Source organism: Ovis aries, chromosome 9, assembly GCF_016772045.2.
Source record: "Ovis aries strain OAR_USU_Benz2616 breed Rambouillet chromosome 9, ARS-UI_Ramb_v3.0, whole genome shotgun sequence".
NCBI classification, from domain to species: domain Eukaryota; kingdom Metazoa; phylum Chordata; class Mammalia; order Artiodactyla; family Bovidae; genus Ovis; species Ovis aries.
The window spans coordinates 40,417,843-40,443,997 of NC_056062.1; the positions used below are offsets into that span (position 1 = coordinate 40,417,843).

Consider the following 26,155-nt stretch of genomic DNA (forward strand, 5'->3'; position numbering starts at 1 on the left):
TCCCTGGGCTGAGAAATATCTGACAAGTAGACCAGGGTGAAGAATCCAGGCCCCTTTTAGCTAAAAATTTTAGAAATAAGGACTTCCCTGGTGGCTCAGATGGTAAAGCATCTGCGTATAGTGCGGGAGACCTGGGTTCAATCCCTGGGTAGGGAAGATCTCCTGGAGAAGGAAATGGCAACCCACTCCAGTATTCTTGCCTGGAAAATCTCATGGACAGAGGAGCCTGGTAGGCTACAGTCCAAGGGGGCACAAAGAGTCGGACACAACTGAGCGACTTCGCTTTCACTTTAGAAATAAGACTGTCTTCTGGGCAGAGCTGCTGCACATCACTAGATATGCTTTTGCTCCAGGCATTAAAAAAAATGCATGCTAAGTTGCTTCAGTCATGTCCAACTCTTTGCGACCCTATGGACTGTTGCCTGCAGGCTCCTCTCTCTGTGGGATTCTCCAGGTAAAAATACTGGAGTGGATTGCCACACCCTCCTACAGGGGATCTTCTCAATCCAGGGGTCGAACCTGCGTCTCTTATGTCTCTTGCACTGGCAGGTGGGTTCTTTACCACTAGTGCCACCAGGGAAGCCCATTTTAAAAAGTAAGGAACCTTAAGATTGAGGCCAGACTTATGGGTACAACACTGCTTGGAGTGCCCTGAGCTTTCCTTTCTCATTCAAGGCCAAGGTTAGCATTATCATTTGATTTTTAACATGAAGACTAAGCCACTTACATTTCCTTTTTTAAACTGTCTAATGATGTTTACAGGTGTTTCCCTGGTGGCTCAGATGGTAAAGAGTCTGCCTGCAAAACGGGGGACCCAGGTTCGATCCTTGGGTCAGGAAGATCCCCTGAGAAAGAAATGGCAACCTATTCCAGTATTCTTGCCTGGGAAATCCCATGGATGAAGGAGGCTGGCAGACTAAGTCCATGGGGTCGCAAAGAGTTGGACACAACTGAACGACTTCACTTACTTAATGATGTTTATGCTTAAGATGACAAATGATGGTAGAGTGTTATAGGGTATTTGTTGTATTTACCTTTATCGTCACCATACGACTTTGACTGCATAGTAATGACAGGTAATTTTTGCCTGAATCCCTATGACTTAGATCAAATAATAATGAGAGAAAAAAATTGCCTGTCTTCTTCAGGTTAAGCTCAGGGAATCCACTCCTACTTTCTGCAGAATAAGTTAAATTTACATAGATTAATAGCAGGTTCATATGTTGGTTATGATAAAAAGGCTGTGCTTTTTCAACTGCACTGTGCTTCTGCAGAGCATTTAGATAACACTCTTCCTCTCAGTTTGCTTACAAATACTTAGTAACTTAGTCATTTTACATAAACTGCTTCCATTTCAATGAAGGATGTTATTTCCTAGCATGAGATATAAGCATACATGAATTTAAAATGAGATCATCTTTATGTCTGTTTCTTCAAGGATATATTGAAAATAGGATTTGCTAGAAACACCAACGATACTGTAAAATATTCAATGGCATTCATACAAAAGGAAACAGCAGGCAGAAATCTTCTGAAGCACTTAGATCAGAAATAGGGTCAGCCAGCACTTGAGGAAGTGGCAGGCTGCTCTAGAAGACGTATTTTCACGGGCATGTTAAGAAGCCTCAGGCAGAGGGTGTGAACATGAGACCCTCCTTGGACAGGGATAAAGGGCAAAAGTTTCTGGTAGCAAATGTTTGTGCATAACTTTTTGGATTAGCATCCTCAATCATTCCTACCTGTGCTCAGCAGAAATCTCTCCCCACCACTGTCCACATCCATTCATTCAAAAAATATTTATTTGTCTCTGTCAGATCTTCACTGCATCATGTGGGATCTTTAGTTTTGGTGCATGGACTCTCTAGTTGGGAGTGTGGGCTTCAGTAGCTGCTGAAGCACGTGGGCTCAGTTGCTCACGGCACATGGGATCTTAGATCCCTGACCAGGGATTGAACCCATGTCCTCTTCATTGCAAGGTAGATTCTTAACCACTCGGCCACAGGGAAAGTCCCTTACAAACATTTTTAAAGTTAGGAACTAGGCTAGGAACAGGGCAAACACAAAGAATGAGCCAGGACTGCTGTCTGTGACAAACTGAAGCAGTCCTTGAGGATTCTGACACACTATGCCTGTACTTTGGGATATAACTGTGTTTGAAGCAAAGGTTACTGTCAATTCCTTTTTTTTTTTTTTTGTAAGTTTTCGAACCTCCCTACCTATTGTGATTCATAGATGTGACAGATTTCTTAGTGTTCTTATGATCATCTCCTCTTCTTTTTTCTACCATGATAGAAGGAAATAAGACAGTATTTAAACAGCTAAATATGTTAATATTTCTTCTCCCTACACTTTCCCTACTGTGCTAAAGGAATAGCAAAAGTCAATATCCATTATCACTTACTTAGCAATGGTCTATAGAACAGTTATCATGGGATCATGCTGATGGTAAGTGATGGCTACTAGGCAGGAAGAGATTAACAGTCACTGACTAGCTGTGTTAGTTGCTTATTCTAGATATCTCTGTGGCTATTTTGAGAAGCAAGTATATTAAAAGGTAGAACAACACCTTAGCACTATAAATCTGAGCAAAGCATTAATGTTAACATATAATGATGCCCCATTGAAGGAGTGGTTCATGCTATGGAGACTGCCTACCTAGAGCAGTCATTTATAGAAAGCATTTATGGTAGATGAACCATGACACTATGTTCTTCTGGTAGGTTTTTTATTTCTAATGGGCATTGACATGTATTCCCAAAGGTTCAAGCTTAACTGTCTCTGAGATGGGCCTCTTTCTCCATCTTTCAACCATGGTAATGCCTTTTATCCAATGAGACTCAAGAAAGAAAACCCAAGTCATTCATCAGTATGTCATCACATGACTGGAATTAAACAGGAAAGCAGTCCAACCTCTGCATTGAAGAGTTGGCAAGTATCACAGGTATATTAGTCTTCTGCTTCCATTTCAGGCTTCAACAGCATCCAGAAGTTGTACTTTCTACCGAAAGGAGTAGGGACATAAAGGCTCATTCAAAATGAGGCCTCACAAAGAACTAAGTTCTTCCAAGTAGAAAAAGAAGCCCCAGGAAGTGTAAGGGACAAGTGAGAGGCAAGCAGAAGGTAACCCTTGTCAAAAGGATCTTTTTCTGAATATAAGAGATGGTAACTTCGTACTGAAAGTAGATTTTGAGTACACACAAGCAGAGACTGAGCGTAATTGGCATATAATTAGAATAAGAGCTCTGATGTAAGGGCAAGTTGGCCTCATTGGAGATCATCATTACAGCAATGATCATCAATGCTGGAAGAGAAATACAGACGCGACCAAACCATTCATTTTGCAGTCATCTGTTGCTAAGAGTGACGCTAATCCTCAGTGAGGAGGAAATAGGAAACTCATGTCAGCATCTCAGTGTGAAATTTCTAGTATGTAGTATACCGTGATGGCCCACAGTACACTGTGGTGTTTAGGCTAACAACCGTGAGCTGCCTGCTGTTCTGATCCTATGCTGTTGGTTAACTCGTTATCTGCTCATCCTTTTGTTACTTTTATGAAATCAATCTAAAGAATGACTAAGTTTCATGTATAAAAAATTGGGTTGAATCTTACCAGTTCCGCATTTAAGTTACCAGTGCCAAGAATGGAACACCAGGTGAGTGTAAGTGTGTCTTAGTTTGGACTTTTATGGAAATAGATTCTTAGATAAAAATTCAAATGCAAGCAGTAAGCTTGGAAGATGGTTCCTGGAAATTACAGACGGAAGTAGGATGTGAAACCAAGAAGGGGAAGGGGCAATAAAAGGCGGATTATGAAACAAACTGGGCTTCCCAGTTAGGTAAGTGGTAAAGAAAATACCTGCCAAGCAGGAGATGCAGCTTCAATACCTGGGTCAGGAAGATCCCCTGGAGAAGGGAGTGGCACCCACTCCAGCATTCTTGCCTGGAGAATCCAAATAGATAGTGGAGCCTGGCAGACTACAGTCCATGGAGTCACAAAGAGTCAGACATGACTGAGCGACTAACACACACATCAATACTTATGCACATTGGTATATTTTGGGGGGATCATATATGACAAATAAAAAATCCATCATTTATATATTACTAAAAAATAGTTTGCTCCATATAAGCCTAAGCTAATCTACTTTACATTAGGTTTTACATTTCAGATGGACTACTGTCCAGTATTGCATATGCCTGCTGTTTACATGTGTAGCATATTTTATATGGTTATTTCTTACTTTTAACTATTTTAAAGTAATATTAGGCTACAAGAAAAGTAAATTACAGAGATCCCATATGTTTCCCTTAATGTTAACATCTTAGAGAAACATTATTTAATAAAATATGACATTATATGATAATGCATGACATTATATAGTAATATAGGACTGATTCTGGAACCAGATAGATGTGAGTAGATCTGCTGCAAAAGTTCATCATTTTGTAGAGATATGCTTTCCACGTATGATGCTGAAATGGATAAAAATATTTACCATCCTTGGTTTTAAAATAGCAGAAAAAACTGTTTTATTTTGGAACACAATGTAATCCAATAGATAGGTAGATAGATACATAATACATACATACAGAGAACAAGTTGGGAGGCAGCAGGGTTCACTGACTTTGTATTAATGTTATCTTTTTGCTTTCAGTCATGCCACCTTCTCTCTTTCTTTGTTGGTGTCTAGCTAAGCTGCCATGCAGAGAAGTCTAATCTGATTTTCTGGAATCTTCAGAAAAGCAGAGGGCAGGAGAGCAGATTTTAATAGTAGGAAGTGTTCAAGTCGCTGATATGAGGGCTCTGACATAGTATGCATGCAGTGGTGTTTCTTGCATAAAAATCCCCAGTGGTTGCCAATGTTTGGCAATAAACTACTAAGCGAGACATGCTTGAGCTCTTGGTGTCAGTAGGGGCGTCTCAGTGCATATTAGAAACACCCTATATGTGTTTCACTGTAGTAGTAGTTATGATAATAGTAAGCACAAAATCAGTGTTGTTAGACCAATAAAGCGTATGATAGGTAAATATTAATTGAGGCTTAGTTTTTAACCCAAATCATCCCTTTCAAATTTTTAAACTACTAACAGTTCTTGAAGCAAAATGCTTCAAAGAAATTTTCTTATTATTTCTCCTTTTGTAATTCTTGCATCCTCAAGCCTTTCTGGTTTTCTTAAAAACACTCCCACACACCCTATCCATCTGCCACTTCTTTCTCACCTTAATTCCTAATAAAACAGCCCCTTGAGGGTGGGTCACTTTTAAAGCTTTGATGTAAAGTGCTTATAGCAAGAAGGATCTCTCTTTGTAGGGAATAAGGAACTATTGAAATTATAACTGCCCTCTCTCTGGTGTCGCCAGCATACTGGGGCATTCCTCGCTATGCATAACAAGTGAATCAATTCTAACTAGAATTGATTGTGGCCTCAACAGGCATTGGACAGCACACTAATGTACCACAGTCTTCACGACCGTGCTTCACACATCCCACATGTAGGTCTCCAATTTCTCTCTAGTATGAACCTTATCTTTGCTCCCACCAAGCAGCCATATTGTCCTTTCAACATCTGTCAGATATCCATGAAGTTAAGCCCGAGACAGCAGGGGGTGTGGAGGATTTTAATTTTCTTGTGCCTAGGAGGGCCCCATCCCCACCCAAATCAAGCAGGAAAAGACACTTATTTAGTGGCATGTCTAGGAACTTTTCTCAGTGGAGATAGGAAAACACTTTTATCATTCTGAACACCATTTCATGCAAACAAAAGTGCCAAACAGGAAGAAAGAAAAAAAAGAGAGAAACAAGCAGTGAAATAATTAAGGAGGAACTTCAGTTCCTACAAGCTGGTGTCTCAAATCCTAGTATTTGAAAGACCTGTGGACTCTATTATGCAGTCTGAAAATCTGCACTTTTGGGTCTGTTCTCTAGGGTGCTCTCTTAATCCGGGTATGTTACTCTCCCCATGTGTAAATAATTTGCTTCTCTCTCAACTTTAAGGGGAACAGGACTTGAGTTTCTCAAAAGGAATTTTACCAAGAAACTGAGAAATAGAAAAGACAGACTAAAGACAAAAACATGTCATTAGGGTATGTGTGCATGTTTATACGTATGTGTTTAATACAGGTATTTACTGCGCTCTATACATGTGTGTATACATATATACCCTATACTGTGTAAGAGATATTATGCTAAAAATGTCCACAGGTTATATTTTTTCATTCAAGAAATAATAAATTTAACTATTGTAAGCACTGGAGAAATAGCATTGTTTTTGAGTGGGGGAGATGGGAAATCATAAACCAATCACTGTTTCCATAGAAAATACAATAGATTGGCTAGGGTGTTACATCAGACAGTATGGTCAGCGAATGCCTTGTAGGATGTGACGTGAGGCTAAGATCTGCATGGAGTGAGGCAGCCAGACACAGGCAGGTGGAGGTTGAAGAACAAACGTCCGGCTTAGTCCTACAGGGCAAGTCACATCATGCTGACTTTACACAGGAAAACGAGGAATCGAAGTGACTTGCCTGAAATTCTACAGTGAGGAAGTGGTACAGGCTGTTCCTTAGATTATAATTTCTTCCTCCATCAGCTTTTCCAAAATCCTCCCTAGGCCCCACCCTTTTCCACTGCTCAGTTGTTTTCTACTCTCTTCGCCTCTCCCCTCCCCAAGAGATCAGATCATTCCCTTAGCATCCCTCATTGAGGGAGAAAACTTGATGACAGCGCTCAGTCCCAGGTGAGCTCAGCTTCCCTGACCCATCTGCTCTCCCTTTCCACCTCCGAGCCCTAGAGGGGAAGGGACAGAATGTATCACTCGGCTTTGCGAACCTGGCAGCTAGCATTGCTTTTGACAAAAGCAATTGGCAAAAGAAACAAGAAAGAAATACTTGAGGGTGACACTGAGGAAGAAACAAAACAAAGAAGGGGGCGAGGGCGATTTTTACCTCATGATGCAAATCACTTTAGAAAACGAGAATGAGAGGCTGCAGTGAAAAGCAGGTAGCCTCATATACTTTCTAGACTTCTCCCTAGCGCCGTGTCTTCTCTCTTCCTCTCTTTCAAAGCCAAAAGCATTTTGCAACTGTCTTAAATTATTACAAGGAAGACTCTAATCTGGTTCCTTCTGTAAATGGGGCAGTGGGAAGGGGAAGGTGCAGGGGGACCACCATGGTCTCCTGGAATCACACCAGGATGGTGCCACTGGCTCTGGAGATGGGGCCAATGCAAAGACTATGTCTCCTTCCCAGCAAACAGTTAGCTCCTCTGCAGGTGTCACTCGTGTCCTAAGATTCTAAGGCAGCGCAGTGAATGTGTAAATCCAGGAGCTCTTGAGTCCAACCTGGCTTTCCCTTCCTCTTCATCCATTCCGTGACCACTGGATGCCTGTTCTTCGGTTCACATCTCTTCACTGGGGAGGCTCATAGCACCTACTTCATAGGTCATTGCGAGGATGGAATAAATGAATGTACGTAAAGCACTTAGCCTGGTGCCTGGCAAGGATCCAGTCCATCTTAGCTGCAAATTTGGTACTTCTTGAAAAATACAGTGATGAAAAAAAGGATATTGGGGTGAACATATGTAAATGTGGAGGGAAGAAAGGATCTTTCTGTTTATTATCATCATTCTTTGAAATTCCTGATGATGAAGAGGCTATGACAATTTCTGGAAGTTGCAGGTAGTTCATGCCCTGCCTCCCTCCTACAGTTTTAGCGGGGAATCAGTGGTCTGGAATTTCTGCCCCATCATTTCTTGTATGCTAACTTACCTATCTGTCAGTGCCTATTCTTTCCTGTTTGTTTCATTCATCATGAAAGGTGATGGCTGTTTATTGTACATAGAAGAACCATGTCCTCATAATCCTTGATCTCTAATGTCTTACTTTTTTTTTTTTTTTTAACGCTTCTGACTCTATTAACCCCCTTCTCAGAGACATCCGACAGAGAGGTGCAACCTAACAACAAATGTGCTTTACCCTCTCCTTGACCCAAATCTTCAGGTTATCCGTGTGTCCCTACTACCATTTCAGAGACACCACGCAGCGATTTTCCTGGGAACTATGCTTTAAGTTACAAACACCAGTCCTGAAGGAACAGTTCAGCAAGAGCCAGTTAATTTCAAGACAAATAAAACCACAACTCCCTGTAATGCCTGAAGGCACGGCTTGAGCAGTTTCCCTGCATGGAGTGAATTTTTAAAAACGCAGAGATCTTTCTCCTCTCACTAACCTACCGCTAAGGACCCAGGAGGGCAGCACTGGGTTAGGATGGGGTTTCTGCGCCAAGTTCCGCAGAGCCTCTTTGGAGACGATCGGCCAGGAGGCTTGTTTTGCTCTTCCAAGTGCGCGAGCTTCGCGCGTCGCTTCACCAGGTAGCAAAAGTGCGCGTGGAAACTGACACTGAGCCTGAAGAAACCGAATCCTAAGCAGAACTCCTCGGCTCTAACCTACTAGGGGAGAGAGAGCGAGCAACAGAGCCTCCTTGGGGTTCTTGGAGAGTTAGTCCTGGATCTTAACCATCCGGAATCAGGGCTTATTTCCAAGCTCCTTTCAAACAATTTAATTATCTCTGGGAAGAAATCATATTTATCTTCAAGCCGGAAACATTCTCATTCCTAGAAAAGCCACGCGTCCTTATCTTTCATGCCTGGTGACAATTTCTAACATCCTTTTAGTTGAGAAACCTACGCCGGGTCTCCTCGCGGTTCCGACTCTCCCCGCGCTCCGTACCAGCGCATCTCTTTGCCGCCGCATCGCCTCTGCCGGATCCAACTCGGTCAACTCGTCCCGGAGACTCCAGCAGGGCTGGCCTCCAGGGTAGCCGATTGCAGCAGCCGGGGGCGACCCTGGCCCCGAGACCCCGGAGCCCCACGCCCAGGGCCGGCCGACTGGACGCGCCCGCGCCGGCAGCCCGTCTCGGAGCTCGGCCTGGCGCTGCGCTCGGCTTCTCGCCTCCGAGATCGTCTTCCACCGAGAGGTCTCAACTCCCACCCACTCCACCTCCGGGCATCAAAGTCAAACCCGGTCCCCTGCTTCGTACATCCCTGGACCACCTTCCCAACATCCAGCACAGCCCCGGGCCAGAAAGCCGCGCCCGGGTCTCCCCAGTTCCAACCGCGCCGAGGGTCTCCCGCACCAGCCGTCGCCCGAGTTCACGCTCATTCATATTCATTCTCTTTCTCTCTTCCTCTCTCCAGACTCCTAACTAGACAGGCCGATCCTCCCCCCGCCACTCCCTTTCATTCATCCCCCTCCGCCACACACACGCACACACACACACACAAACACACGAGCGCGCGCGCACAGACACACACACAAGCACACACCGACATACACACGCGCGCACACACAGCCCACTCCACTTTTCAGACGCCCACTCCCCCACACACACTCCCCTCCCCTGAACATACTTCCACCCACTCACCATCTGTAGCCTCCCTCCCTCCCTCCCGTCCGCCCCCTCCCCGCCTGCCCGATTCCCCCTCCCCAAGAAGCAGACCTGCCCCGCGGGCCTCAGGGACCCCAGCCAGACGCTCGGGTTGTGCGCGCCGCACTGACCTCTGCCCGCCCGGGAAACTAACAAAGGCGGCGCGCGAGCCCGGCCCCGGGAGCGGAGAGCGGCGGCCGCGGGGCGCGTGAGCCGGGGCCGGGCGGGCGAGCGCCGGGAGGGGGGCCGCTCCGGAGTCGGGAGGCGGCGGCGCCGGACGACGCGGACCTCAGGCGGCGCGCGCCGCTCGGACGCCGCGGGCACCATGGGCTGCTGCACCGGGCGCTGCTCGCTCATCGGCCTCTGCGCGCTGCAGCTGGTGAGTTCCTGCCCCGGCTCCCTCCGTCGGCCCTCACCCTCCCCGCCAGCCGCGGGCACTCGCCGGGTGGCCCTGCCCTGCGCGAGGGCGCGGTCCCCCTGGGGCCCCGGGCGCCCGGCGTCGCCACGCGGTCCAGGGGCTACTGCCCCGGGGCGCCCGGGGGAGTGAGCGACTCCCCCGCCCCTGGGCTGGCCAGCGGGCTTTAGCCCCTCCGCCTTCCCGCTGAAGTTTCACGGGGGCTTGTGGGCTCTTTCTTCTCGGGATGGTTTCCAGTAACGTGGTGTCATCAGAAGGAGCGTGGGAATGCCCAGTCTTGGGGAGACGGGGTCGCCCCCCGCCCCCAAGTCTTAGTTAAGAGTGAGGTGTTCGTACGTTAAACGCGGTTGAAAGCGGGTGTTTGAGGAGGCTTGGATCTCCAGGAAGGATAGAAGGTCGCGCTGTGTGTGTTTTGAAACAGACGGTTTCAGCCTCCAACCTTCCAAATTCTCTTCAGATTTTGTTGAAATGCGGCGTGTTCAGAGAACGACAGACTGACAGCTGTCTTGTGGGACAGAAGGCGTGGTGGCTTGCCAGGGATGCGTGGAGTGGGAAGCTGGGGACCAGAGCGGAGAGTGAGAGGGCTTTCAGTGTGGGACGAACACCTCTCTTGACACATGTCCTGTTGGGACCTAGTCTGGCCCTGTGCTCTATCTCTTGAGGTCCAGGCCACAGACCGATGTGTGAGACGTCTATGTGTGAGAGATTCATAGACATCTCCCTTTTATTACACTTAAGGACAGACTGTTTAGATGCTATGTCAAGCTTTCTTCCAAGTGGTGTTTTTCAAAGTCGCCAACATTAGCTAGCCTGTTTTGACCATCAGAAGGAAAAAGGTTTTTGGTGAGCTTGACTGCATAAGGTCAACCCTTTAGTGAGGGTTAAAATAATGCTCTTTCTTGAATAGTTAGTCCTTGTACCGATCAATGTTTTAAGAGGTTTCACTTTTCTCTTGCCTCAGTGTTTGACTCTCCCATTAAACCCTCACTTGAGAAGTTCTCTTCATTGTTTACATAATGTGAGCATAATTTATATATTTATAGATCTGAAATCAGTGACTCCTTTGCTTTAAATCTCTGAAACATTCCTTCTATCCTATTAAATAGGATGTATTTTCTAGAGTTTTCCTGAAAAATAATTTGAAAATTCACTGGAACATGAATGCTTTCTTTCATTAAGGAAAGAAGGGCCGAGGATCATTTATGCTTTGGTTGTTAGAAGTGGACATGGCTTATATGCTGGGAAAACAAGAAATATTTAGTCAGCCTTTGAGTATGCAAAATAGTAGATGGGCACACTGGATTGTGTGATCTATAGTGGCATCAATCTTTCTGTTTTACACACAAATGATATGGAAAGGTTTTTGATATAGCAGATTTTTTAATGCAGTTATGATTTCCTTAATTGATATTGTATCTGTTTTGATGTTCATGTGTTTGGTATTTCATGTATCAGCCTGGAATGCCTCCATCTTCCATATACACCTTAATTGATAGAAATGCAACTTACTTCTCAAAGCTTGTCTAAAATTTCCACCTTCTCTGTGGAGTCTTCCCTGGTGCTCCAGGTAAAATCAATCACTTCTTTTCCTTTAATTGCACAGTATATTGCTTTTTCCTCTGTGAGAAAGCATGTCATCCTCTTACGTTATTGTTAGTGATTTACATGTTACTAGACTGTAAGCAGCCTGAGGATAAGGATCAAACATTATTCATCTTTGCAAATCCTGCAATTCTTTAGGAGTGCCTGTATTAGGAGCTGAAACATATGGCTGAATTGACGATGGTAAATTCACATTTGTGATCCATATCGGGTTTTTACATGAACATTATTTTACCCTTAAAATTACCCTCTGAGGAAGGCACCCATTTCTCTAGTTTGCAGAAGAGGAAGGTGATGCTCATAGAATTCAAGGACTTCTTCAAATTAATAGTTTTTAGATAGTAGAGACAGCGGACTGATGGTAAACATTTGATGATTAGGTCTTGGACAAACAAAAAATATATGTATATATTACATTATTACATAATATTTTATAAATATTATGTTTATTAAGGATGTATAGCAAATCAACTCTGAACATTCATTAGAAGGACTAATGTTGAAGCTGAAGCTCCAGTACTTTGGCCACCTGATTTGACCCTAACGCTGGGAAAGATTTAAGGCAAAAGGAGAAGGGGGCAACAGAGGATGAGATGGTTAGATTAGCATCACCGACTCAATGGACATGAATTTGAGCAAACTCTGGGAGATCTTGAAGGAGAGGGACGCCTGGTGTGCTGTAGTCCGTGGGGTCACAGAGTTGGACACGACTTAGCAACTGAACGCACACCACTCAGTTTGACGAATAATAATAAAATAGGGCTTTCAGGCAGTACTAGTGGTAAAGAATCTACCTGCAAATGCAGGAGACACAAGAGACATGGGTTCGATCCTTGGGTTAGTAAGATACCATGGAGTAGGAAATGGCAACCCACTCCAGTGTTCTTGCCTGGAGAATCCCATGGATGAGAAGCCTGGCAGGCTGCAGTCCATGGGGTTGCAAAGAGTTGGACACGACTGAGCACACACACACACACACACACACACACACACACACACACAGTAATAAAATATGCAGTACACTTGATTGTAAGTTCTACATAGCTGATTAATTCTGGCAGGATCTCTTTTGTTCCATGAATCTGATGAACCCTTTTCTGGGTTCAGTGATGTCTTCTTTCTGGATGGTCTCAATAGCACACTGCTGTCAAGGCCACATCCTTGAAATGGTTGCAGCCTCTACTGAGGGAGTGGTGGGCAGGACTTGCATTCCAAGGACTGGGAGAGCAGGAGGAGCCTCTCATTGCCTGGAGTCCCTCTTCAGAGTCACCTGGAGGTCAGGTCTGTTCCATGACCTCTTCCAGCATATGCAGATTCTTTGTTGAATTGGGTAATAGTTCTCAAGTACTAGAAAATTATTTTCTTCATTTCTTTTTTTAAAAAAATCAACCACAGTCGATTTACAATATTGTGTCCATTTCAGAGGTACAGCTTTAGATTCTTTTCCATTACACGTTATTACAAGGTATTGAATATAGTTCCCTGTGCTATAGAGTAACTCCTTGTTGTTTACCTATTTCATATGTAATACTGTGTATCTGTTAATCCCAGATTCCTGATTTATCCCCCCACCCTTTTGCCCCTCTTGTAACCTTGTTTATTTTCTATGTGTGTGAGTCTGTTTCCGTTTTGCAAGTAAGTTGAATTATATTATTATTTTTTAAGATTCCACATATAAGTGATATCATATTTGTCTTTGTTTAACTTACTTCACTTAGTGTGGTAATATCTAATTGCATCCATTTTACTGCAGATGGCATTATTTCATTCTTTTTAATGCCCGAGTAATATCCCATTGTGTGTGTGTATATGTGTGTGTGTGTGTGTGTGTGTGTGTGTGTGTGTGTGTGTACCACATCTTTATCCATTCATCTGTTGATGGATACTTTGGTTGCTTGTATGTCTTGGCAGTTGTAAACAGTGCTGCTGTGAACGTTGGGGTGCATGTATCTTTCTGAAGTAGAGTTTTCATTTTTTTTTCTGGATATATGTCCAGGAATGGGATTCCTGGATCATATGGTTATTCTATTTTTTTTAAGGAACTTCTATACTGTTCTTTATTGGCTGTACCAATTTGCATTCCTACCAACAGTGTAGGAAGGTTCCCTTTTTTCCACACCCTCTCCAGCATTTATTATCTGTAGACATTTTGTTGATGACCATTCTGACCCATGTGAAGCAATACCTCATTGTGGTTTTAATTTGCATTTCTCTAATAATTAGCAATGCAGAATAGCTTTTCATGTGTCTGTTGGCCATCTGTGTATCTTCTTTGCAAAAATGTCTATGTAGGTCTTCTGCCCATATTTTGATTGGGTTGCTTCAGTTCTTTTGTGCTGTTGGGAATATAATGACCTGACACGTTTTAAGTTTAAGACACATTGCTAGAAAAAAGTTCTCTGTCATTTTCTTAAGTCTAGACAATCAACAAAGCAATGTTACACCCTGATTTTTAGCATTTGCCCATTTCTTTGGTGTCAATACTCCCACATCGGCCAATTTGAAGTAGACTATTACAAGGTCCTTCCATCATACAGATAAAATAAGCGTGCAAAAAGTGCAAAGTGTTAGTCACTCAGTCATATCTGACTCTTTGCCACCCCATGGACTCCTTTGTCTATGGAATTCTCCAGGCAAGGATACTGACTTGGGTGGCCATTCCCTTCTCCAGGGCATCTTCCGGACCCAGGGATCGAACCTAGGTCTCCTGCATTGCAGGCAGATTCTTTACCATCTGAGTCACCAAGGAAGCCCCCAAATAAGCATAAATAACCTCAACAGCATAAAGAAAGTAAAACACAGTAAAATAATGAGGAAAGGATGTGCTTAAGATATTTTAGTCCTTCTGTTTTTTAATGCAATTGACTTAAAGTTTTTATTATTTATTTTAAAATAATGGTTATGTTAACAGCTGGCTCATTAAATTCCAAGTTTAACTCGATGAGCTGGTGTGAGCCTCCTCCAGCCTACCACAGGGTAGGACTCCCAGATCTAGTGTTCTTTCCACTGAATCCAGCTGTCTTTTTTCCTCTTTCATGTTTTTTTTTTCTGCTCCCACCAACTGTTGGAAGATGAGGGTTATGAAGCAACTAAAATAAATGTGGGTGTTGAGGGGGAATGGCATTCAGAGGACACATTTGCTGAAGAGAAGCTGAGTGCTGATGACTAAGTCACTATGTGGACCATTAAAAGATGGTCCATTAACTCCTTCTAAAAGTTAAAGAAACAAATGAAAGATTTTTATCATCTCATTCACACTGTTTCTGACCTTCCCCCTCCCCAGATTGGGGATATCATTAGAGAGAATTTACCATTTTAAGGCTAGTGAATTTGAATGAGCTTTGGTTTGTAAAATCTGTCTCCATTCTGCTTCCTTTCCTGCACTGCTCTGGCCACCTCCCATCCTTACTATGCTTCTAACCTCGAGCACATTTGAGTGTTTGCCTCACATTTCACATTCATATCCCTAGTTTTGCTAGATGAGCTTGGAGAGAATGTGAAAAGCATGCCCATAGAAAACTGTGCAAAGTAAATCTTTTCTGAAAAAGCGGTTCCAGGTAACAGATTCATGAAGTCATCCAAGAACTTTAGACACATTTTTGAAGCCTGCTTTTAATTTTGCTTGTTTTAGAATAATGTTTATATACATGTGAAACACTTGATTGTGTGCTTTTAGTAAATTGTTTTAGTTGCCACATTTAAAGGAGTCTTAATGTCATGTTTCTAAATCCAGAATTTCCTCCACATGCATTTCCAAGCCATTTTCTTTTTCAAAAAACTAATTTATTTATTTTAATTGGAGGCCAATTACTTTACAGTATTGTAGTGGTTTTTGCCATACATTGACATGAATCAGCCATGGGTGTACACGTGTTCCCCATCCTGAACCCCCCTCTCACCTCCCTCCCCATCCCATCCCTCAGGGTCATCCCAGTGCACCAGCCCTGAGCACCCTGTCTAATGCATTGAACCTGGACTGGTGATCTGTTTCACGTATGCTAATATGCATGTTTCAATGCTGTTCTTTCAAATCATCCCACCCTCATCTTCCCCCACAGAGTCCAAAAGACTGTTCTTTACATCTGTGTCTCTTTTGCTGTCTCGCATACAGGGTTATCGTTACCATCTTTCTAAATTCCATATATATGTGTTAGTATACTGTATTGGTGTTTTTCTTTCTGACTTACTTAACTCTGTATAACAGGCTCCAGTTTCATCCACCTCATTAGAACGGATTCAAATGCATTCTTTTTAATGGCTGAGTAATATTCCATTGTGTATATGTACCACAGCTTTCTTATCCATTCGTCTGCTGATGGACATCTAGGTGGCTTCCATGTCCTGGCTATTGTAAACAGCGCCGCAGCTTAGAGTTGTCTCGGTAAAGTGTTGAACTTAGTTTGGGATTGTACACACAGAACTTTCAACGTCTTCTCCACATCACGGGGGCAGCTTTGTCCCTGGAGGTGGGCATTACCAGGAGAGACTGATTGCATCTTGCATTGCGTCACTTAATGGATAGGAGACTGCCATATTTTTATGAGGACTGAAAATTCCCAACTCTTACTTTCTGTATTCACAGTAACAGAAATCTTTAGAGGTTTTATAAAAAAAAAACAAGCAACTTTTAACACCACGATGGTCTCTATGTTTTTATTTTAGAGAACACCCTGTCAAATGAAATCAAGCTAGTGATTTTTCTTTCTCGCCGTGAAAAATCAGTTAACTTTCTCTCTACTCCGCATTCAGACCATCTGTGACCACATGTGTTACTGTGATGCTGAGACAAAAGGTGTTGAGAGGTGTCCTGGTGGCGTAGTTGTGGTAACATGTTTTTAAACTAAGTTTTATGAAATGAACCACTCAGTTATAGATATCTGGCAGTAAATGCAGAAATACATTTATTTTACTATGTAGATAAACTGATACTTTTGTCTTAAGATGTTTTTTTAGCAGCTTTTTCTCTTCTCCTGAACAGTATAATTTGTAATCATTTAGTTTCTATTCTTTTTCTACATATAAATAGTCTGGTTCATGTTACAAAACTTAGAAATGCTTAAGGAAATTAAATGCTTGTCTAATGAAGAGGCTTTCGTTCAAATGTGATAGGTGTTAAAATCATTACAATATTCTGCATTAGCCGCTTTTCTACAAACCCTTTGTAGCTCTTTTGTTATTTATGTGTACAGAGTATCAAATTTGCTTAATAAATGTATTCTTATGGGTATCTGTGTTGAATTGTTTTCCCCACAAATTCTTATGCTCAAGTGACCCCCATGGACTTTTGCTCACTGGGCTCCTGTGTCTGTGGGATTCTCCAGGCAGTAATAGTAGAGTAGGTTGCCATGCCTTCCTCCAGGGGAATCTTCCCAACCAGGGATCGAACCTTCATCTCCAATGTCTTCTGCATTACAGATGGATTCTTAACTGCTGAGCCATCTGGAAAGCACACATCAAGTGCTATTGGGTTTTTTAAAATTATTTATTTATTTATTTTAATTGGAGGCTAATTACTTTACAATATTGTAGTGGTTTTGCCATACATTGACATGAATCAGCCATGGGTATACATGTGTTCCCCATCCTGAAAAATTGTCCCTAGTTTTAACAAAATCATTTCCATTCTGATTATTTCCAAGAGGATAATCCTAATTATAAGATGCTTAAAAATAAATTGCTTTCTTCCCCTAGAACTTTAGTAGTACTTTCTTTTTTTAAAAAAATAAACTGCTTTTTCTAGTTTTTTTCATTTTTCTCTCATGAATTTTACAATGTCCATTTTGGGTCTCAAGGAAACATTTGAATAATATCCAGATTATATAAAAGAAGGATTTCAAATGTATGCATAAGAAATTTTGAGTTAATATTATGTAAGATTTTGGCATTAGATACATATTAATATAACTGTGTGGTTTCTTTGCAAAAGTGGAAAATAAAGCAGGTTTATTTATGTGTCTTTTGACATTTTTCTTAAGCATTTATTTTCATCAGTGAAGTATATCCTGCTTTAAAAAGCAGGATTCAAATGCTTAATAAAAAGTACTCTTTAGATAAAAATCAGAATGGAAAACACAAAATCTGAGGGCTTTTACAACAAGATGACAAATCACAGAAGCATCTACCTTCCATTCTTCCCGAGGTCCCAAAGAATGAAGTGATAATTGTGATGGAGAGAAAAGTGGAACAGATAGATGACCAGCAAAACTGAGGAATCCAGCAAGATAAGAAGCAGAGCATATTTTATCAGAGTCTTAATAGAAAGATGTGTGTGTTGTGTGAGCACAGGTGTTATATGTTGGGCAGAAATCCAACTCTATCCACTTACCATGAGGAGCACAGTGGCATGGGGCTGAAGAACTGGGTCCCTTTAAGTGTTGCATTTTGAAAGTTAGCTGATGAGTACCATTGTGGAGATGACATGGAATAGAATAAATGTATTAATCATTTTAAAAGTAAAGCTCATTCTTAGGTAATTTAGGCAAAATTGCTAGTAATTTTTCTAGTAATTTAGGCAAAAAATGAGAAGGTTAAGAAGAAAACCACAAATGGTTATCTTTTTAATTGCTTATTTTGATGTTCTTATAATACTTTTTATGTTACACTTCAAAATAATTTTGACATTAATTTTGAAAAGAGATTTTTCACACAGTTTTGAAGATATTTTGAGTGTCAATTTTGGGAAACTATTTGACAAATATTTGATGAAGTTAAAGTGGGCCTTCTTTCTTAAGTGCATCAAAAATTCATGCTTTTAATGCACATTTACACTAATTGATGTTAATGTGTGTGAATCTTCATGCATTTATAACAGAATGCAACATTAGACTAAAAGATAGCACTTCATCAAAGATTCATATTCAAAATGCTAGTTAAATAGTGGAACAAACAAATGACATAGCACAAACTATCTAATTTACATTTTTATTTGATATATTTGGCAGATACTAAAATAAAACAGGAGATAGACCCTAAATGTCCTTTAATGAAACATTCTTTTCTTGTCTGTGTATAGTTGACTTACAATGCTGTGTTGTTTTCTACTGTATGGCAAAGTGTATCAGTTATACATATACATATATCCACTCTTTGTTAAATTCTTTGTAGGTGCATGTAAAGTATTGGAGAATAGATATTTTAAGATGGGCATGCTGCTGCTGCTGCTGTTGCTAAGTCGCTTCAGTCGTGTCTGATTCTGTGCGACCCCAAAGATGGAAGCCCACCAGGCTCCCCCGTCCCTGGGGTTCTCCAGGCATGAACACTGGATTGGGGTGATATTTCCTTCTCCAATGCATGAAAGTGAAAAGTGAAAGTGAAGTCGCTCAGTCATGTCCAACTCTTCGAGACCCCATGGACTGCAGCCTACCAGGCTCCTCCATCCATGGAATTCTCTAGGCAAGAGTACTGGAGTGGATTGCCATTGCCTTCTCTGAAGATGGGCATAGTAAAAAAAAAAAAAAAATCAGGTGGAAACCTTGAGTTTTACTGGATCACAGAATTAAGGAAGGTGAAATCCTTGAACTAGTAGATTGTTCTGTTTAACTTTTATTAAGAGCATCCCTAGTTCCTCAATTTGGAGAATTATCTGAGTTAGGGTTTCCTAGGTGGGGCAATGGTAAAGAAACCGCCTGCCAATGCAGGAGACAGAAGAGATGGATTTGATCCCTGGGTAGGGAAGATCCCCTGGAGGAGGGCTGGCAACCCACTCCAGTATTCTCGCCTGGAGAATACTGAGGAGCCTGGACAGAGGAGTCTCGTAGGCTACAGTCCAGGGGGTCGCAAAGAGTTGGACACGAATGAAGACACAGCACACACACATCTGTTTATTGGGAAACAGAGATGCGGGTGAAGGCTGGTGAGCAAGCAGGAGTGGTGGTACTAACAAGGGCTCTGACTATAAAAATTAAAGGGTCTTTTGTTAAATGAAGGAGGGGCAAGATCATGGCAATGTTGATGAACTTGTTCTGTTGATTTTTTTTTTTTTTCCCTGCATAGAGGACCACTTCCTAGAATGGTTTTCCTGATTAATTTCATCAAGTAGAATTAAATATTTGAGTTTCTTCACTCTGTCTACAGGTACTTGCACTAAAAATGGCTTCATACAGAGGCCCAGTTCCTTTATTAACAGGTATTGGAATAGGATTGTAGCTATCAGATTCTTGTAAGAGATAGGAACTCAATGGGTGGGACGATAAGTTTTAAATTTATTTCTGATGGTTTCTCTCTATTGCAGTCATTAGAGACATGGTTGGAGTGCTTGCATGTGGGAAGCCCCAGGCAACAGAGGTTGATTGGTTAATTGGTTAATTAAGGTACAGAGTGGAATGCTCTGTACTCAAGTTGTGTTTCCTGTCCTGATAACTAGCTGTGACTGATCATAATTAAGAAACTGGGAAATATAAAATTCTCATTAGTGGCAACTTGTTATCAATTTGTATTTAAAATATAAATTCTTGATGAGGGAGCTCTTTCAAATTATAGTTTATGAAAGGTATCATATCTTAGCTCTGAGGGGTCCTTAAGTGGCAACCCACTGGAGTATTCTTGCTGGGAAATCCCATGGACAGAGGAATCTGGTAGGCTACAGGCCATAGGGTCACAAACAGTTGGACGTGATTGAGCAGCTCTCATTGTTTTCTAAGAAATGGTCTGCTACTGCTAAGTCACTTCAGTCGTGTCTGACTCTGTGTGACCCCATAGATAGCAGCCTACTAAGCTCCCCTGTCCCTGGGATTCTTCAGGCAAGAACACTGGAGTGGGTTGCCATTTCCTTTTCCAATGCATGAAAGTGAAAAGTGAAAGTGAAGTAGCTCAGTCATGTCCAACTCTTCACTGCACCATGGACTGCAGCCTACCAGGCTCCTCCGTCCACGGGATTCTCCAGGCAAGAGTACTGGAGTGGGGTGCCATTGCCCTCTCTCTAGATCTGTCTTTATCACTATAGCAAGTCAATGTCTGAATCTTCTATACAGAAGACCCTGATGATGATTCTTAAGCTTTCTCTGAGAATGGAAATTTTTACAAGTAGCCAAATCCTCCTTATATTTAAGTGGAACTTCTCGTGCTTGATTTCTATTCTGTCTTCTATATATTTGCCTTTTATCTGGATGATGAGTAGCAGCTGGAGGCAGTATCGTACTAGGGCCAGCTCATACCAACCGGGGAAAATTTACTGTTATGTTTCCAGAAATTCTGTAAGCCAGTTGTTAAGTGCAGCCTTTATTAAACATTAGTTATATAAATTTTAAATTATGTTAAAAGCAGAAGTAATAAGTATCCCAAATTCAATCCTTCCTAATTATTTTACTGCATTGCTCTGTTGTCTGTACTTTAGGGGTGATTTTACGTCTATGATGGTATGGTAGAAATTCTATGTAACACTGTGATGCTCAGCATCACTTTCCAATTCCACAGCCAGTGACATCATATTGGTAGCTCAAAATCTATTATGGTGTAAGTATTCACATCGTAGAGATACACAAACTCCAATCAGGGCCCTCCTCTCACCCCCTAGAACCAGTTACTAATGATTTACCAACTGCCACTGGGATGGGGCACTCATAGAAGAAAGCCTATTTTTTTCCCTTGGACATGTAGGGAACTGATTTATAAGCTCTTAATGGAACTAATTAATGCTTGAGTAAAAAATATATTTCCTAACCTAAATGTTTTATCTAATGCTTCCAGTGCCTGTGCAAAATTGTATACACAATGGAGAAGTTTTTATTTTCAAAAATCCTACTATGAACTCCTTTTATTACAATAGCTTTTGGACCTTCTGAAACATTGGAGTTGGTAACTGATTTGTGACTAAATGATCCAGAGTTGATCATGTTTTCACTTCTAGGTGACTCCAGCGGTCCTACCTTTTTGGCACCAGGGACTGGTTTCTTGGAAGACAGTTTTTCCACAGACTGGGGGTTGGGGGTGGTTTGGGGATGATTCAAGGACATTGCATTTATTATGCACTATATTTCTGTTATGATTACATCAGCGCCACCGAGGATCATCAGGCATTAGATCTCAGACACTGGGGACCTCTGGACTAGACTCTAGAATCCCCCACTGAGAGGAAAGTTGTTTCTGCCTGATCGGTGATGCTGGATTCCTGGGGCAGAAGGAGAACTTTCTTCTGAGCCCAGCTGCCCCACCTGTCTACTTGTTGGTCCTCACATCTTCCCCAGGGCTGTGAAGTCCTGCTGCTGCTGCTAAGTCGCTTCAGTCCTGTCGGACTCTGTGCAACCCCACAGACGGAAGCCCACCAGGCTCCCCCATCCCTGGGATTCTCCAGGCAAGAACTCTGGAGTGGGTTGCCATTTACTTCTCCAGTGCATGAAAGTGAAAAGTGAAAGGGAAATCGCTCAGTCGTGTCCGACTCTTCAAGACCTCATGGACTACAGCCCACCAGGCTCCTCCGTCCATGGGATTTTCCAGGCAAGAGTACTGGAGTGGGGTGCCATTGCCTTCTCCGTGAAGTCCTGCAGTCAATGACAAAAGGAGCAAAATGCCCTCTTCCACCAGGGTTGGGATGAGCTTCAATTTTCTATTGTCCTCACATTGAAATACCAAATATTCGATCTTGCAGGAGATTGTGAAAAGGTGATTTACTTGTGTGTGTGTGTTAGTTGCTCAGTCGTGTCTGACTCTTTGCGACCCCACAGTCTGTAGCTTTCCAACTTCTCTGTCCATGGAACTCTTCAGGCAAGAATATTTGAGAGCACACTAAAATATGTTTGGCTCATAAAGTTTATATTCTGAATTTTAAAAAGTAATCATTGTTACAATTTGGAATAAAACCCTAAATTCACTTGTTTCTTTCTTACAGCACCTCCATGAAGCAGATGTTGATATTTTTTCCCATTTACTGATGAGAAAACTAAAATATGGAGACATTCTGCTATATATTGAAATTGTATATTAGGATATGGCTTAAGCCATCCAAAAAAAAAGCATATTAAAAAGCAAAGATATCATTTTGCTGATAAAGGTCTGTATAGTCGAAGCTATGGTTTTTCCAGTAGTCATGTATGGATGTGAGAGTTGGACCATAAAGAAGGCTAAGTGCTAAATAACTGATGCTTTTGAATTGTGGTGTTGGAGAAGAGTCTTGAGAGTTTCTTGAACAGCAAGGAGATCAAACCAGTCAATCTTAAAGGAAATCAACCCTGAGTATTCATTGGAAGGACTGATGCATAAGCTGAAGCTCCAATACTTTGGCCACCTGATAAGAAGAGCTGACTCATGGGAAGAGCCTGATGCTGGGAAAGATTGAGGGCAAGAGGAGAAGGGGAGACAGAGGATGAGATGGTTGGATGGCATCATCAACACAATGGACTTGAGTCTGAGCAAACTCTGGGAGATAGTGAAGGACAGGGACGCCTGGCGTGCTGCAGTCCATGGGGTCATAAAGAGTCAGACACGATTTAGTGACTAAACAACAACTAAGCCATGGAAATGAGGATAACAATTTTTTGTGTGTGTTACCTTAAGACTGAATTTATAAAGAGAGTTGTTTCTATGGGTTCAGGCCAAACCTGCTGGAAAGAGTAGTTATTTAAGCAAGCTGTTTCTTTACATAAAATGTGATTTTTAAACCATGATCAAAGTGACCTAAGTAACATGAAGCAGCACTGCAGACTTCTTTTCTCTTCCATTTCTGTTAGCAGAGGTGGCTCTCTTCATGATGGATATGTATTTTTAGAGTCTCTCAGGAGGCACCCCAATTTCTCCTGAAACAAAGGAGTGAAATGCAAGGTTTATGCACACCAGATATTCTACAGTTTTTGCATGCTCCACTTTCTTCAACAGATGAACCACTCCTGACAATGCTTGCACTCTCCAGATAGAATCTTCTAATACCACTGGGACCCCTACTAACAACTATCCTCTCTCTCTCTAAGATTTGAAGCCACGAATCCTTTTTGCTTTCTGATGGGAAACTCTTCCCTGGCCTGGGAGGGTATGATTGTCAAAGATCTAAATATTGCAGCTACATCATTGACTGAGTGTCTGAAATGCAGGGCCAATTAGGGGAAAGCATTAGATAAAGCCACTGACCCATTAGGAAGCCTGCGAAGGTTCCTCACAGCCTTTTCATCTAAAAGAGAGCTGTGGTTGGAAATATAGATGGAGTCATCCTCAGGGATCTGTCTGTTGAAGCGTTTCACAAGTGGGAGACTTCACGCTTTGTAACATTTCACGGACTACACCATACAGAGGAGCATTGGTCATCTATTATTAATATGTTAGTTTGACTAGTCCTAGAGTCTCTTCGTACATACTTTTTAACTCCTTCACTACTGATGATACTTTTACTGGAAGGCAGGGATTTGGGGGTATTAAGATATAAATAATGGCTCAATTTTCTTTCAAGACAACACAAGTACAAGATATTGTTTTTCTTGGTTTATTTTTCTTCATTAATTATAAACTAGCTTGGTATTTTAAAATGTGGATGGATTCTAATTCATGATGCTTTATTTTTGTTCCATTGTATTGATGAAATTTTACTATTTGCATATTTTAGAGGACCATACTAAAGCTGAAGAGATAATTATACTTAAATGTATTTTAGACATCTAAGTTTTATATTTTTTATATTGTTAGTCATCATAAAATTTAGTTTGATTTTGAAATGTTGATTTAAAAAAAGCCAATGAAAGGTTTAAAATGTCCTTTAGGAGAATGGTAGTTCAAGCTCTTTTTTATGACTAGAAATAAGCTTCTTTATTTAATATGTATTTTGCATTATGTTTAATTAAGAAGTCATCTGAAGTTTAGATATAGGTCCAGTTTCGCCTGCATTGCCTGCGTGCTTTCCATGACCTGTAATGAAAGGAAAAGCAGCAGAGAACCATCGCTCCACAGGCATCAAAATTACACTGATGGACAAGTAGCCACAAGTTTCTCCAAGGTGCTCGAGTGAGTACCGGAGGCTCACTTTATGGAGGGAAATTCACAGCCGAATCATGGAATTAGTGCTGTAAAGGCAGCATTTAACGCGATGTAACTTAACCCAAGATAGCAGTGGAAAGTCAGATGATACTAGGAACAGATTTTCTGGATTGCAGTAAATATGAGTGAAAAAATAGTGCAGTAAGTCATGGCAGATTTCATAAGCTTCATCTGTAACCCTGAGGAGTCAAATCCTTGGACATTTCTGGGAGTTCTTGGTAATTGGACTTATTTTTTTCCATCACATTCAAATATAGGGGGAATGATGTTTTTGACAGGGTTAAACTACATGTTCATGTATAAACTCCATTGCATGCAGCAGTAACAATTTGCAAGAAAGTCCTGGAGATAAGAATTTGAACAGTAATAAACAACAGACAAAAGCCAAATCAGCAGTGTAATATTCTTTAAACAGCAAATATTGCAATGCATAAATGTAAGCATGATATGTAGCAATCCTGTCTAGGCAGCGTTGATCAGATATATTTAAACAAACAAACAAACAAAGGATGATAGTTTCATATTTCTCAGAGTGAAACATTTTGAGAAATGTATAGTTCAACTTCAAGGGAATGCTAATTCGGAAATTGTTCAGAAGGAAAAATGAAGATATTTGGATTGTTTAGCTTAATGGTAGATTATTAGCATCACAAGGAACTGTTGCAGAATGCTGAAAGGAAAATACTCTCGTCCCCACCTCATCTTCTGTTTCCATCTCTGTTTCCGTCACCCCTGGAATCATTGTCCTCCTCCACCTATTCTGATCCACCTATTCTATATTGACAGAATAGTAGGTATGTCATTTTCAGCCCTTCAATTGGTTACAGTTAAGACTTTTAAGTCATATGTGTGAAACTCTATTTCTTTTAAAAAGTTAGTTAATTGACAGTTAATTAATTTCCTTTTTTTACTTCGATGGGTCTTTGTTGCTGCCCTGGGGCTTTCTCTAGTTGCGGTGCTCCGGCTTCTCACTGCGGTGGCTTCCCTTGTCGTGGAGCACATGGTCTCTAGGCGTGCAGGCTTCAATAGTTGTGGTGCAAGGGCTTAGTTCGGAGAAGGCAATGGCACCCCACTCCAGTACTCTTGCCTGGAAAATCCCATGGACAGAGGAGCCTGGTGGGCTGCAGTCCATGCGGTCACTAAGAGTCAGACACGACTGGACGACTTCACTTTCACTTTCACTTTCATGCATTGGAGAAGGAAATGGCAACCCACTCCAGTGTTCTTTCCTGGGGAATCCCAGGGATGGCAGAGCCTGGTGGGCTGCCGTCTATGGGGTTGCACAGAGTCGGACACGACTGAAGTGACTTAGCAGTAGCAAGGACTTAGTTGCTCCACAGCATGTGAGATCTTCCTGGACCAGGGATCGAATCCACATCCCATGCATTAGCAGGTGGATTCTTAATCACTAGACCACCAGGGCAGCCCATGTAAAACTCTATTTCTTAGAAGCAGAAAGAATGAAAGATAATGATATAGCAAGATGGTGATAGTACAGCAAGAGAAACTTGGACACCTTATAAGATGGTCCCTTATTCCTCCTTGTCCACTTGGTTCCCAAGCTTTCTTGGTGCTTCCCAAGATCTGACAACTGCTAGCTTGTGCTTCTAACCTATATTATTGCACTGGGTCTGTTCATATAATAAGATCCAATTGACGATAACTTAGCACCGTGTTTAGTTACATCTAAACACGAGTTAGTTGCTCGTGCTTTCCGCATCCATCTCTTCCTGCAGACAAAGATGCAGAAACTGAGGTTGACA

At 41.9% G+C, this 26,155-nt stretch overlaps 1 protein-coding gene across 1 annotated transcript in view; it reads left to right on the forward strand.

Annotated features, from left to right (window-relative positions):
* The first annotated feature begins 9,677 nt into the window (after positions 1 to 9,677).
* NKAIN3 (sodium/potassium transporting ATPase interacting 3) overlaps positions 9,678 to 26,155 on the forward strand; it is a 534,628-nt gene continuing 518,150 nt past the window's right edge. The window contains exon 1 of the mRNA XM_042254246.2: positions 9,678 to 9,803. Within this exon, the coding sequence (XP_042110180.1) occupies positions 9,750 to 9,803 (54 nt within the window). The 5' untranslated portion in view covers positions 9,678 to 9,749. The remainder of the gene's footprint in view (positions 9,804 to 26,155) is intronic.